This window comes from Protopterus annectens, chromosome 2.part0 (genome assembly GCF_019279795.1).
Source record: "Protopterus annectens isolate FY-2018-M chromosome 2.part0, PAN1.0, whole genome shotgun sequence".
Lineage (NCBI taxonomy): Eukaryota > Metazoa > Chordata > Ceratodontiformes > Protopteridae > Protopterus > Protopterus annectens.
The window spans coordinates 595,175,855-595,189,162 of NC_056728.1; the positions used below are offsets into that span (position 1 = coordinate 595,175,855).

A 13,308-nucleotide genomic window follows, 5' to 3' on the forward strand; every position below is an offset into this window, starting at 1 on the left:
GCACATCCTCCAAGAGCATGAAGGTGACCAATGTAGTCCCTTGGAGATTTGTAATGTGACCTCTGCTATGTGGTATCTACTTCTCAGATTTCCATATATCAAATGAGAATCTCTGGTTAAAAGTCTGTAGATGCTTGTAAGCTGGGAAGTGTCATCAAGTCCCCCTCTGACATACAGGCACTTCAACAGAAGCTTACACTTGCCACTATGTGATGTACAAAAAAATGGGCTCAAACTCAATACTAAAAAGTGCAATATTGTCACATTCGGTAAGTAACTCCTAGATTCAGTTTATGAGAAGGCAGTAAGAGACCTGGGTACTTGGGTGGACAGCTCCTTCTTGTTTGACCACCATATTGCAATTATGGTTAGGAAATCCTTTATCTTGCACAGCTCACAATTAAAGATGTCTCCATTATATCAAAAAGAGTTGTAGTCCTCAACTCCTTGTACTGTGCACAATTAGACCCATCACCGAGTACAATTCCACTTTGGGATGTACCTTACTAAGCATAACTGAGTAACTGAGGAAAGACCCCAGAAGTTCATCCATAAAAAAATCATTTAAAAGACTACAGCTACCAAGAGAGACTGGAGGCTATATCTCTATATTCAGTATCTCATGGTCAAGTAGCCCAAGGACCTTTATATCTCAATAACACAAAACAGTCCTTCCAACACTAGGGTCAGAGACCTAAATCTACTCCAACAAATAAAAAGACAAGCTGCAGGGATAGATATTAACACAGTAAACTTCCTCTCCAAATTAACCACTGTGACACAATGTCTGCGTTTAATAAGACGGTAGATAATTGGATGGGTATTCATAAATAAAACAAAGCTTTCAGGAATAACAAATCCCTTCTTCAGTGTATAAAAACAATGAGTAAACTCTAATTTAAATAGCATTTAAAACAAGTCACATGCTCACATTCCCCCAGTAGTTCCTAACAAACAATTATACTTACACAACCCACCTTTAAAGACACAGCACAACTACACATCATTTTAAATTCATGTCCAAATTTTAAAACAGGCTTCATGGTAACCATTGTATTTAGACTTGGATAGGAATCCACGTTTAGGTGTAAAATCCATTCATACTCTATTAATTTTAACTTGTTAGTATGATCACCTCCCCTTATATTTTTAATCAAAATTTGTATTACTTTAAACCTAAACATATGATTTAAACCACAGTCCATCACATGTTTACCAGGTGGATTTGTCTGTACATTATGTCTGATATCTGACTGATGCTCTATAATTCGATCTCTCAACATTTTAGTTGACTTGCCTATACAGAACATACAGAGAAAGTCACTAAATATACTATAAATTTTGTATTGCAATTAGCTGAAACTTTGCAAAAATATTTTTTTCCACTTACTGGATGTATAAGCTCAGTGTCAGATATAACAGACTTACAGCTAGAACAATTCAAGCATGGAAAAGTACCTTTCTTACTCATATTATTTTGATAGGTATGCATATCCATATCCTGATAACTTTTGTTTCAGACTTTTACAATTTCTAAAAGCAAACTGGGGCTTCTCGTCTATGAAAGCATTTCAGGCATCACGTATAGAATATCCCAATTCTTAAATATTACATTCATTATAGCAGAGGATGCTCTGCTATAATTCATAACATACCTTAGCTTTATTAGGGGTATTGTTAAAAGCCAACTCTTAAGAGTGAGTAGGATTACTACAGACACAAAGATGGAATCAACAGACTATAGACATGCTTAATGATGTTACAGCTAGGGGCTACGATGACGTTTTGCTACATGTTATGAGAAGACAAGTGATTGGTGAGAGAGAATGTAAAGCTAAGCCCTATTTTTCTCATGCTGAGGGAGATTTATCTAGGGGCTTAGCCGAAGGAAATAAGCTAAGGTATGTTATGAATTATAGCAGAGCGTAATTTTTAAGAATTGGGATATTCTACATGCATTGCCCGAAATAAAAGAGTTCACAGATGAGAAGCCCCAATTTGCTTTTAGAAATTGTAAAAGTCTGAAACAAAAGTTATAAGGATATGGATATGCATATGCATACCTATCAAAATAATGTGAGTAAGAAAGGTAATTTTCCATGCTTGAATTGTTCTACCTTTAAGTCTGTTATATCTGACATTGAGTTTATATATCCAGTAAGTAAAAAATATATATTTTTTTCAAAAGTTTCAGTTACTTGCAATACAACTTTTATAGTATATTTAGTGACTTACTCTGTATGTTCTTGTTTCTATACAGGCAAGTCAAGTAGAAGGTTGAGGAATCGAATTGTAGAGCATCAGATATGCACAGTTTAAATCATATGTTTAGGTTTAGAGTAATACAAATTTTGACTAAAAATATAAGGGGAGGTGATCATAACAACAAGTTGGAATTAATAGAGTACGAATGGATTTTACACCTAAAGTCGGATTCATATCCAGGTCTAAATACAATTGTTATCTTGATGTCCATTTAAAAATTTAGACAGATGAGCTTAAAATGATGTCTAGCTGTGTTGTGTCTTTAAAGGTGGGTTGTTTAAGTGTAATTGCTTGTTATAAACTATTGGGGGAATTTGAACATGTGACTTGTTTTAAATGCTATTTAAATGGAGTTTACTCACTGTTTTTTTATACACTAAAGGGATTTGTTATTCCCAAAAGCTTTGTTTTTTATTAAATTGTGCTTCCTACAGTTCAGTGTGTTTTTTGTTTAAGATGGAAATGGCTTCATGGCTCATTTGCCTCAATAACTATGATCCTGATAGTCAAAAAAGTAAGACGTTATTCTCTCCTAACATCACTGCCAAACAGAAGTCAGGCTGGCCTTCAGCAGCTAGCTGTCACACAGGTAGACCTGTACCTTCTAGCTGCAGTGCAAAAGGAGGGCGGTTACTGGTGTCACATGCTTGGGCACACCCTTGATGTACGGACATGCACTCCTGAAACAATATTAGAGAAAGAAATGTACTAGGCCCTACTTCAAAAACATCATGCGATACTCATGAATACTAATCTTGCTCACCCATTCTGTCATCTCCCACAAGGTATCAGAGAAGACTGCAAAGGAATACCATCACAAGAAGAGAAGAATGCTAAATGAGTGAGAGGGAGACTGATCAACCCCTTATCGGTGAAGCAACGCCAGCTTCAGGAAAAAAAGCCACTGGACCTAGTGCCAAGTCTGTACTTACTGCGATTTGGTAAAGTATGCAGGATTTAAGGTGTGACCTGTATCTTGCTTTGCTATCTCATTCCTCTCTGAATCCTGCCTTCCCATATGAAAGGGACTCTCCAGCTGATCCCTCCTCAGTTCCAGCCATTCCTGGTATACGTGCATATGCTGTCTCAGCTCCATCCATTCCCAGTATACATGCATAAACTGTCTCAGCTCCATCCACTTCTGACATATGTGCATAGGCTGTCTAAGCTCCATCCACTGCCGGTTATACATGCATACGCTGTCTCAGCTCCATCCATTCCAATCATACGTGCGTATACTGTCTCAGCTCGATCCATTCCAAGCATACGTGCGAATACTGTCTCAGCTCCATCCATTCCAAGCATACATGCGTACACCATCTCAGCTTCATCCATTCCCTGGATACATGCACACACCGTCTCAGCTCAAACCATTCCCTGGATACGTGCGGGCATTGTCTCTGCTCCATCTATTCTCAGTATACAGTGGATATAAAAAGTGTACACACCCTTGTTAAAATGCAAGGTTTTTGTGAGATAAAAAAATGAGACCACAATAAATAATTTCAAAACTTTTCCCACCTTTAATGTGACCTATAACCTGTACAATTCAACTGAAAAACAAACAAATCTGTTAGGGGAAAAATATAAAAAATAAAAAGTGTACAATACACTAGTTGCATAAGTGTGCATATCATTAAACTAAATACTTTGTTGTATGTGCACACCCTTAAACTAATACTTTGCTGAAGCACTTTTTGATTTAATTACAGCATTCAGTCTTCTTGGGTACACACCTGCCATCAATTAGAGAGACTCTGATTAACCCCAAATAAAGTTCAGCTGTCCTAGTAGGATTTTCCTGACATTTACTTAGTTGCCTGCTACAGCAAAAGCCATAGTTCACAGACAGCTTACAAAGCATCAAAGGGATTTCATTGTTGAAAGGGTATTAGTCAGGAGAAGGGTACAAAAAATGTCCACAGCATTGGATATACCATGGAACACAGTGAAGACAGTCATCAAAAAGTTGAGAAAATATGCAACAACAGTGACGTTGCAAAGAACTAGATGTCCCTCCAAAATTGATGAAAAGACAAGAAGAAAACTGGTCAGGGAGGCTACCAAGAGACCTACAGCAACACTGAAGGAGCTGCAGGAATTTCTGGCAAGTACTGGTTGTGTACATGTGGCAACAATCTCCCATATTCTCTATATGTCTGGACTATGGGATAGGGTTGCAAAACAGAAGCCTTTTCTTACACAGAAAAACACCCAGGTCCAGCTAAAATTTCTAAAACAATAGATCAAGTCTCCCAAACGCATGTGGGAAAATGTGTTATGGTCTGATGAGACTAAGGTTGAACTTTTTGGCCACAATTCCAAAAGGTATGTTTGGCGCAAAAACAACATTTCTCATCACCAAAAGAACACCATCTCCATGGTGAAGCATAGTGGTAGCAGCATCATGCTTTGGGCTTGCTTTTCTTCAGCTGGAACAGGGGCTTTAGTCAAGGTGGAGGGAAAATTATGAACAGTTCCAAATACCAGTTACTTTTGGCCCAAAACCTTCAGGTGTCTGCTAGAAAGCTGAAGATGAATAGGAATTTCACCTTTCAACACAACAATGACCCCAAGCATACATCCAAATCAACAAAAGAATGGCTTTACCAGAAGAAAATTAAAGTTTTGGAATGGCCCAGTCACAGCCCAGACCTAAAACCAACAGAAAATCTGTGGAGTAATCTGAAGAGGGCTGTGCACAACAGATGCCCTCGCAATCTGACAGATTTGGAGCACTTTTGCAAGGAAGAGTGGGCAAATCTTGCCAAGTCAAGATGTGCCATGCTGATAGCCTCCTACCCAAGAAGATTGAAAGCTGTAATTAAATCAAAATGTGCTTCAACAAAGTATTAGTTTAAGGGTGTGCACACTTATATAACCAGCTTATTGTATGTTTTTTATTTTTCATATCTTTTCCCCTAACAGATTTGTTTGTTTTTCAGTTGAATTGTACCGGTTATAAGTCATATTAAAGGTGGGAAAAGTTTTGAAATGATTTATTGTGGTTTCATTTTTTATATCACAAAAACCTGGCATTTTAACAGGAGTGTGTACACTTTTTATATCCACTGTACGTACACACAATGTCTCAGCTCCATCCATTCCCTGTATACATGCATACACTGTCTCAGCTCCATCTGTTCTCAGTACACATGCATATGCTGAGGTGGACTCGTAGCTTTTCAAAGAGCCATCTCTGGGTTGCCAATATGAAGCAGTCACATTTCTTGTACTCCTTGATAATATGATAAGGAAACCCAAGGAAATTAGTTTTATTGCGATGGGCCTACAGGCACAGTAAGTACACTTCAGTTCTTAAGCACTGGCCAAGGAAAATTTACAGTGGCATGGCATGAGATAAAAAAAAAAAATGTAAGAGCAGCTTCAAAGAAAGGGGAGGCCCAGGGCCAGAAAACCCATTATATAAATGTAATGATGCCCAGGCATGTACAGTCTCAAATGCCCCAAGCAAAAAAGCCAGACTTCAAAAAGAACCAGGTTCAGAAATGCCAGCTACAAAGAGTACCCAAATTTATACAAAGCATGCTCCAAGTGAAGGCATTTTAATAGCTTTTTTTTGTAATCTAGTGCAGTCATCTAATCTGTTCCTCCCAACTCTCATTACCTTCTTTAAAAATAACTTTTGTCAGTGTTCTCGCCTGTATTGAATTTAGCTTATGTTCTAGCAGTGTTGTTCTAAACATTCTTAGTTTCCCGACAGCTAAAGACCCATCTTAGCCCATTTAGAGCCCGGTTACTATAATAAGGCACAGTAAGGCTAAAAATGTTTTGCATAACTTTGCTAATTCTCTGGATGCTACAACAGCTGCAGACCTTCCACTCATTCTTTTCCACAGTTATCCCTCACATACAGATTATTATTATTTCAAAACTCAGTGATGTCTTTTTAAATGTGTACATTTCCTCACACACTTATTCCAGTAAGGTCAGCAGAATGGATATCCAGCAACCTCATGACCCACAGCTAACAAATGCCAAATACTAGTCAAGCAGGATGCTTATTAGCTTGCAAAATGCTGGCATGGCCTAAACAACAGCCTCACCCAAAAACTGTAAATGCATTATTTGTTTACCATAGTTTAGTGTTCTCTGCAGTACTAATGATCCTGCACTACTTAGTTAATAAAAATGTAAACTTTAACTTTTTTTTTTTTTTTTTGGAAAATGTCATTTTATTCATGTCAATAAAACAAAATATGAAGCCATATGTGAAAAAGCTTGCTGTGGCCATATAATCAAAAACACACCATGCATAAAGTTTCAAACAACTAGCATGAAAATGGCCAGGAATTAAAATATACTGTGAGAATAAATCTGCAGGCCAAGTATTTGCCGAGTGGTACTTACATTCACTTTGTCTTTTTCAAAAGGAAGCGAGAACTCTCCATGCAACAGTCCATTTCTCTCCAAGAATACAATGTCATGTTTGTTTGGTTTACGTTGGGAAGATGCTATTAGACTACCTGATGGTCTAAAAAACAGCAAAATAACAGTTTTGAGAAGATGAAGCTCACAGTACATCATGTTTAAGCTGTCAGGATGTCACATTTTAAGTGCAACTTCTTACATGGACACCAGTGAAAATCAGGTCCCTCACAGACCCAAAAGTAAGAACAGTGGCAGCATTGTACCCCCTAACCTGTAAGCAATTCTGCTTCAAGACCTTCACTCTGATGTGGGACGTCCCATTTTGTTCCATACGAGACCAGAGTGAAGTGCTATACTAAACCACAGACAAATATTTAAATATATATATTTTTTAATTTTTTATCATTTGTAATGTTATTCATAAATTACTACAGACCTAGTGAAATATGATGGCAAAACACCTAATAAACATACACATTAATAATTCAAACATCAGTGCTTAACTGGTTTGGATGTGTAGCAGCCAAAATACTTCTAAATAAATAAATATATACACACACACATAAGAGCTCAAGTAAATGTCTACCATCTTGTCAGCTTTCTCAGCAGGTACTGATTTCAATGAGTTTGTAATGTGCAGCTACAATTTACATACCAAGAACTGGCCAACTGTCCAAAGGATTAGTTATTTCATTAACGATACAAAATATGACAAATTCAGAAAAAATGCCCATCAAAGTGAATTTTATTAACTCTGTTTTTATCAAACAGGATTACTTGCAAATCTGTTTTTTTAAACACCTTTACTGAATTATCACTTGTGACACAGGCTGACTTACATTTATATAAAAATAATCAAACTGTATTAACAAGTTCACATTTGAAAACAATATAATCAAATCAGCATTACATAAATTGTTCATTTCCTTCCTTCTCTTAAACCTCGTTCCTCTAAAACATTTTCTGCATGCATTGTTCCCACAATTTCCGTGTTTTCTATGGAATTTACTACCTTTTTTTAAAGATTCCACTTCCTGTTCTTTTATCTCTGTTACAATATTCACTACTTCAAGTGTGGTTGGTTTAGACTTCCATTTCCATTTTCCTAGAAATTGCTGTTTTGGCAGCCACCAGAATTAAACTTAACAAGACTAACTGGATATAATTCAGATCATGTATCACAGCTCAAAAAAATTGTTTCCTTAGTTACACTCATTTGTTTGCCCAGTATTCCTGACAGAGTACTCTGTAGGGAATTTTTAAAGTCTGACAACTTATTACACTCTCAGAACATATGTTGTCAGGTACCCCTTTCTTCCCCCATTACACCTCCAACATCTGCCATCTACCTGTCAAAAAAATATCTGAAGTCTGTTTGTGGTAAAAAAAAGTACCTATGCAAACACTTCCAGACAAAAATACTAAATTTTCTAGACTTTGCTGCATATTTGGGAGCCATACATATGTATTCCCATTGTTTATTTGTGAACTGCTCATCTCATCTATTTTTCCAATCTTTTCTGACTTCCTCTGATTAATTCCTACAATCATTGTGCAATACTTTATGTGCCCTACTAATAATATATTTTTTAACAGCAGCTTTTATTCTAGATTCAACTAAAAACTCAACTAGTGTACATCTTTCATTAAGGATTCCCCATTCCTACTTTGCCTATACTCTGATATCAATCCCTGCTAAGGAAAGCAATCTCTAGCCTGCATCCCAAATGTCTTCTTGGCCTACTCCTATTATATTAACTTTCCCTCTTTAATTATTTGTTCCAAATACCTTGGTTCCTTTGCCAGCTTCCTCTGGTAAATTCCATTCCACTTCTTGCCTATTCTAAGTACCCCTAACTGCAGTCATACCTATTGGTAGAATCCCCTTTCTAAATTCCCACGTTAGCTTAGTTCTTTGTATACTTCCTGCTACTTTATGAATATAATACTCTGTATGGTTATTCTCCTTAAGAATATGCATCCAAAATCTCATTCTGTTTCATGAACTTCCCCCTGCTTCATCATCATCTCTTTCCACTTTGAATGATAACTTTCTGCTTGTGTTATATGTATGAGCCTTAACTGTGTAGTGCTAAAATACCAGGTAATCCTAAGCTACCTTCTTCTACTGGAAGGATCATTTTATCCCACATGACCCTTGCCCCTCCCAGATAAAATCAATCCTTCAACTCTTTATTAACTGCTATCCACAACTTCTCCTCTGGTTGATAAAAATAAGCCTGACCCCTGTATAAAACTAAAGTGACTAAAACAATTTTACTGCTTGTATCTGTGCAGCGGTAGCATTGTTGCCTCACAGCAAGAGGTTCTCCTGTTCGATTCTCGGCTGGAGTGCGGGGAGTGCCTTCTGTGTGGTGTCTGCATGTCCTCCCCGCGGTTAGGTGGGTGTTCGAAAGACATGCGTAAATGGGCGTGCCTTCGTTGAAGGTTGAATGTCGAGCTGGCACCTCGGCATTCGTGAAAATCTACTGCCAATCATTAGCGGACCGGAGTTCCACTGTGGCGACCCCTAACCGGGAAAAGCCGAAAGACAAACAACATCATCTTGTTATCCATATCCATAGGCAAGAGCTTCCAGTTCCTCAGTTTTTGTATTATCTTTTGTTTAGCCTCTTTCCACATACCCTTATCTGCCACAACAGAATCTTTTTAACTCGTAATTCTAAATACTTTATTTTATGTTCCCATAAATATGGGTATTATTGCACCAATTCATGTATCAGTACATAATTTACAGCTAGAGTCTTTGTTTTATCTTCATTAATTTTATATCCTGAAAAAAAAAACTGGAACTGTCTCAGAATTTTCCACAATACTGAGATGTCCTTTTCTGGTTCTGTTAGGTACAAAATAATATCATCTGAAAATAAAGCCAATGTTTCTTGAATAACCATACCAATTATGTCCTTGAATTTCTGACTCTCTTATTTTCTTTGCCAATGGAGCTAAATATAATGCAAATAAGAAAGGGGAAAGAGGACACTCCTGGCTGGTTCTTTTGCTCAGATGCAACTTATCAGAGAAGAACTCTTCTACTTTGATTTTTGACTATGATACTACATATATCCTCCTAATTCACCTTATTATTGTATCAGGAAATGCAAATGCTTCCACTGTCCTAATCATAAAATCCCAGGTATTTTTTACATTCTGCTTTCCTCTGGATCATCTTTGTTCTATTATGTTATCAAATGTTTGCCTCCCCACCACACAGTCACAGTGATCTGTATCTACCAATTCTGATATCATCTTTGCCATTCTTTTGGCCGTTATAGACAAATACTATATAACCATGGTTTAGGATTGAAATGAGTCTATATGAAAGCTGGATCTGATAGGTCTTTCCATCTTTGGGTATTACCGCCACCACAGTTTTTCAGGTTGTTGGTGCTTACCCTCCTTTTAAAATACCATTAAACAAAACATTTCAGATTTGTATCACATTTTCCCCTCTTTGCCTCCACACTTCAATCAGAATATCATCTGTTCTAGAGACTTTCCTGAAGATTTGTTACAGCTCACCATTTTTATCTCATCTCCTCCTATCTTAAATGTTAATTGTCAAGCCTCATCTACCTCTAACTTTAGCATATTTAACTCTTCCATAAATATTTCCATGTGTGCTTTTTCTTGACTTCTCCACTTCTCTGTTTTATACAAATTTTCATAAAATTTCCAAAATATCTCTCATACTTCTACAGGAGCTTTCCTTATTTTTCTTGTTGTAGGCTCACAATTTAAAGTTTTTACACTCTGAAATGATTTATCAAAAATAGTTGTTTAAGAGCAATCTTTCTAAACTTATGCACTGCATCCACATACTCCCCTTATGTTTTTTTCTTTAGAACCCTGCAATTGTGTCTGTTCTTGTTCTGTGAGATTACCCTTTTTTTGTAATACTTTAACCTTTATCATTCCCTCTAAATAATTCTTGTTACTTCTTAACCAGCTCTCCATTTTATTTCTACCTTATTTTTAAACTGCACCTTCACTTTATCCTACTCACCAAGTACAACTTCTGGAGTATTTTACTTCTTACCTAATAACTCCTGAATAATTTCCACTACCTCTGTTTTTAACAGGCCAGTGTTTCATCTTAACTTCATTACCCTGCATTTTTATCTTAGTAATTACCAGTGCGTGATCTGAAATAGTTATTGGATGTGTATGAAATTTCTCAATTAAATTAACACGTTCCTGTGAAATATAATTTCTGACTAATCTAGCCTAGTTATTGTACCCTGGGGAATACCATATAATTTCTTTCAGAGTTCCTGTTATGGAATTCACTTTTTCCATGCCAAACATTTTCATAAATTTCTTCAGAAATCTACCCTCTAGTGCTAATTTCCATTCTAGACCCCCAGATACATCCTCATTGTTGCAAGTTACATTCTAGTTCCCATCAAAAATTTTAAGCTCCACAATAGCACTTTTAGGTGGAATATAAATATATACCAGTGTAATCCTTACCAACCGCAAATCTGCCAATATCTTTTTTTTTTTGCGCTCCTCGAGAAATTAATACAAGTACTCTTCTTTTCCTTTCGCTCTAATATTTTTTCTGAATATTCATGCTGAAATCCATTCTTCATCAAATTCTTATTCTCATTTCTTTCCAAATGCATCTCCCATACCACTGCTATTTGCATTCTGCATTTCTTAATATAATTAACTATTCTTTCCTTTTTGTCTATACCCGTGAGACCATTCACATTCCAAGATAATATGGAAATTGTCACCATTATAATAAGTCATTATTCCCACCTATTATACATGCCCTAACAGGCATACTCAGAGGAATCTGTGGGAGGTTGGTATAATGGTTAAGGTGTTTACCTTACAAACATAAGGTGCAGGGTTTGATCCTCACATGGGGTAACTGACTAGGCTTACAAGGGCAGTTATCCTAGTACTAATCTATGAACCTAAGACAGCTTTGTAAATGTCTATTTTCAGCTTTTGTGATACATGTACCCACCAATGTTTAACAGGTTAATCCTTTACACATTTTTTTTTCTTATCAACACTGGAACCTATGCCACACTTTACAAGGCTTTTTAATGAAAACCCTCAAACAAAAAAAATACACACCCAGACCCTGCTAACTTAATACAAACACAAAACTATGCCCATCTTCAAATAATGATGTTTAATCCTCTTAATTGTCACAAATAGCAGCAAACATAGGCCTTAATTAACATAAAATTGAGGTTATCCCTAAGACTTATGTTATTGCCTGTGCTTCCACTTTCACTAAATGACATCTGTTCTTTTTTTACCTTTACTCCCTCTGAGATATGAATAACAACTTGCATGCTTTCAGAAAACATTAATTTTTTTGTCTTTAAGAAAGGAGTGTTCTGGCTTTTTACTGCCCTACTATCAGCTTGCCTCCATGGAAACGCAAGAGAAAAACTAGTAGTCCTCCGCTGCAGGCTTCTAAAGACAACTGAAACATTTACTGCTAAAGAAAAATTGTTCATTATGTTCAATGTTTTCTTATTTATATTTTTCCACTTAAAACTTGCTATTAGATTAAGCCAAGGGTCTTAGTCAGACATTCACTTATGCAAAAATAAGAGAAAACATATCAGCTTTTCATATATTAGGATCTGTGTTACTTTTTAGGATTACAGCCTATTAACTTAAACATGCTTTTGTCCAGTTTCTCTTTTTTTTCCTCTTTTTGCATTGTAATGCCTACATTTCTTAATGCTAAATAAGAAAGAGAAAAAAGGGATTTACTTGCTTTACTATTCTTATCACATATAAACACAACTAATAATGCTTTACTATAAAACATGCATTTTATACCATGAAAAGCTTCACAGAAATACTGTTAAGAACAGAAATTGTTTTACTTACAGTTACCTTTTTCCTTCTCCCTCCCCTCCCCTCAGTGTCCTTCCAAACACTGATGACATGACGTGGGGCAAATGCCTTTCAGGCTACATTCAGTAACAGTCCACTCCTTCCATTTTTTCTTATACAACCACATTTCACGAATGCGACTGATGCTTTGAGATCTCATGTCTATTCATTAATTTCCATGTTGCTGGTCTTCCTCTTGTTCATCTCCATCTCCCGGCTCCAGATTTTGGTTCAACTGCAACCAGACTCCCAATTCTTGTGTTCTTCCTGTCTCTCAAGTATTTTCCTTTTAAACAGTGGAAAAGATTTCACTGGCAAAGTCTCTGTGTGTGCTTTATTATAAGAATAATGAGAAGCAGTATCCCCTTCTGCTTGATGGCTCACATTTCATTGTACAAACTTTTGTATTGCCTCCTTAGCATGTTCTGCATCAAAAAATAATTTTGATCTTTCAGGAAAAATATCCTGAAGACAGCTGGATACAGCAGCTTCAATCTTACACCTGCCTCTTGCCATTCCCTGTTTGCTGGAATAAATTTGTTTCTTTTCTGCCTGGTGTACACTGAATCATCACTTTCTACACTTTACTGTCTTCAACTTTTAATACTTAGACCTTTTGCCACAGTTTTGTCAGGATCAACTCTTTTTGCCGGCATGTTTGCATCTTTACTAATACAGGTCATGGCCAGCTTTGGCACATACACAAGGTGTGCCTTTTCAATGAACAGCTTCTGCTGTGAAATAACAGTCCAGTTG

General features: G+C 36.6%; 1 protein-coding gene across 1 annotated transcript in view; it reads right to left on the reverse strand.

Moving 5' to 3' along the window:
* ELP1 (elongator acetyltransferase complex subunit 1) overlaps positions 1-13,308 on the reverse strand; it is a 1,639,125-nt gene that overhangs the window by 1,276,200 nt on the left and 349,617 nt on the right. The window contains exon 9 of the mRNA XM_044060975.1: positions 6,637-6,760. Coding sequence (XP_043916910.1) covers positions 6,637-6,760 — 124 coding nt within the window. The remainder of the gene's footprint in view (positions 1-6,636; positions 6,761-13,308) is intronic.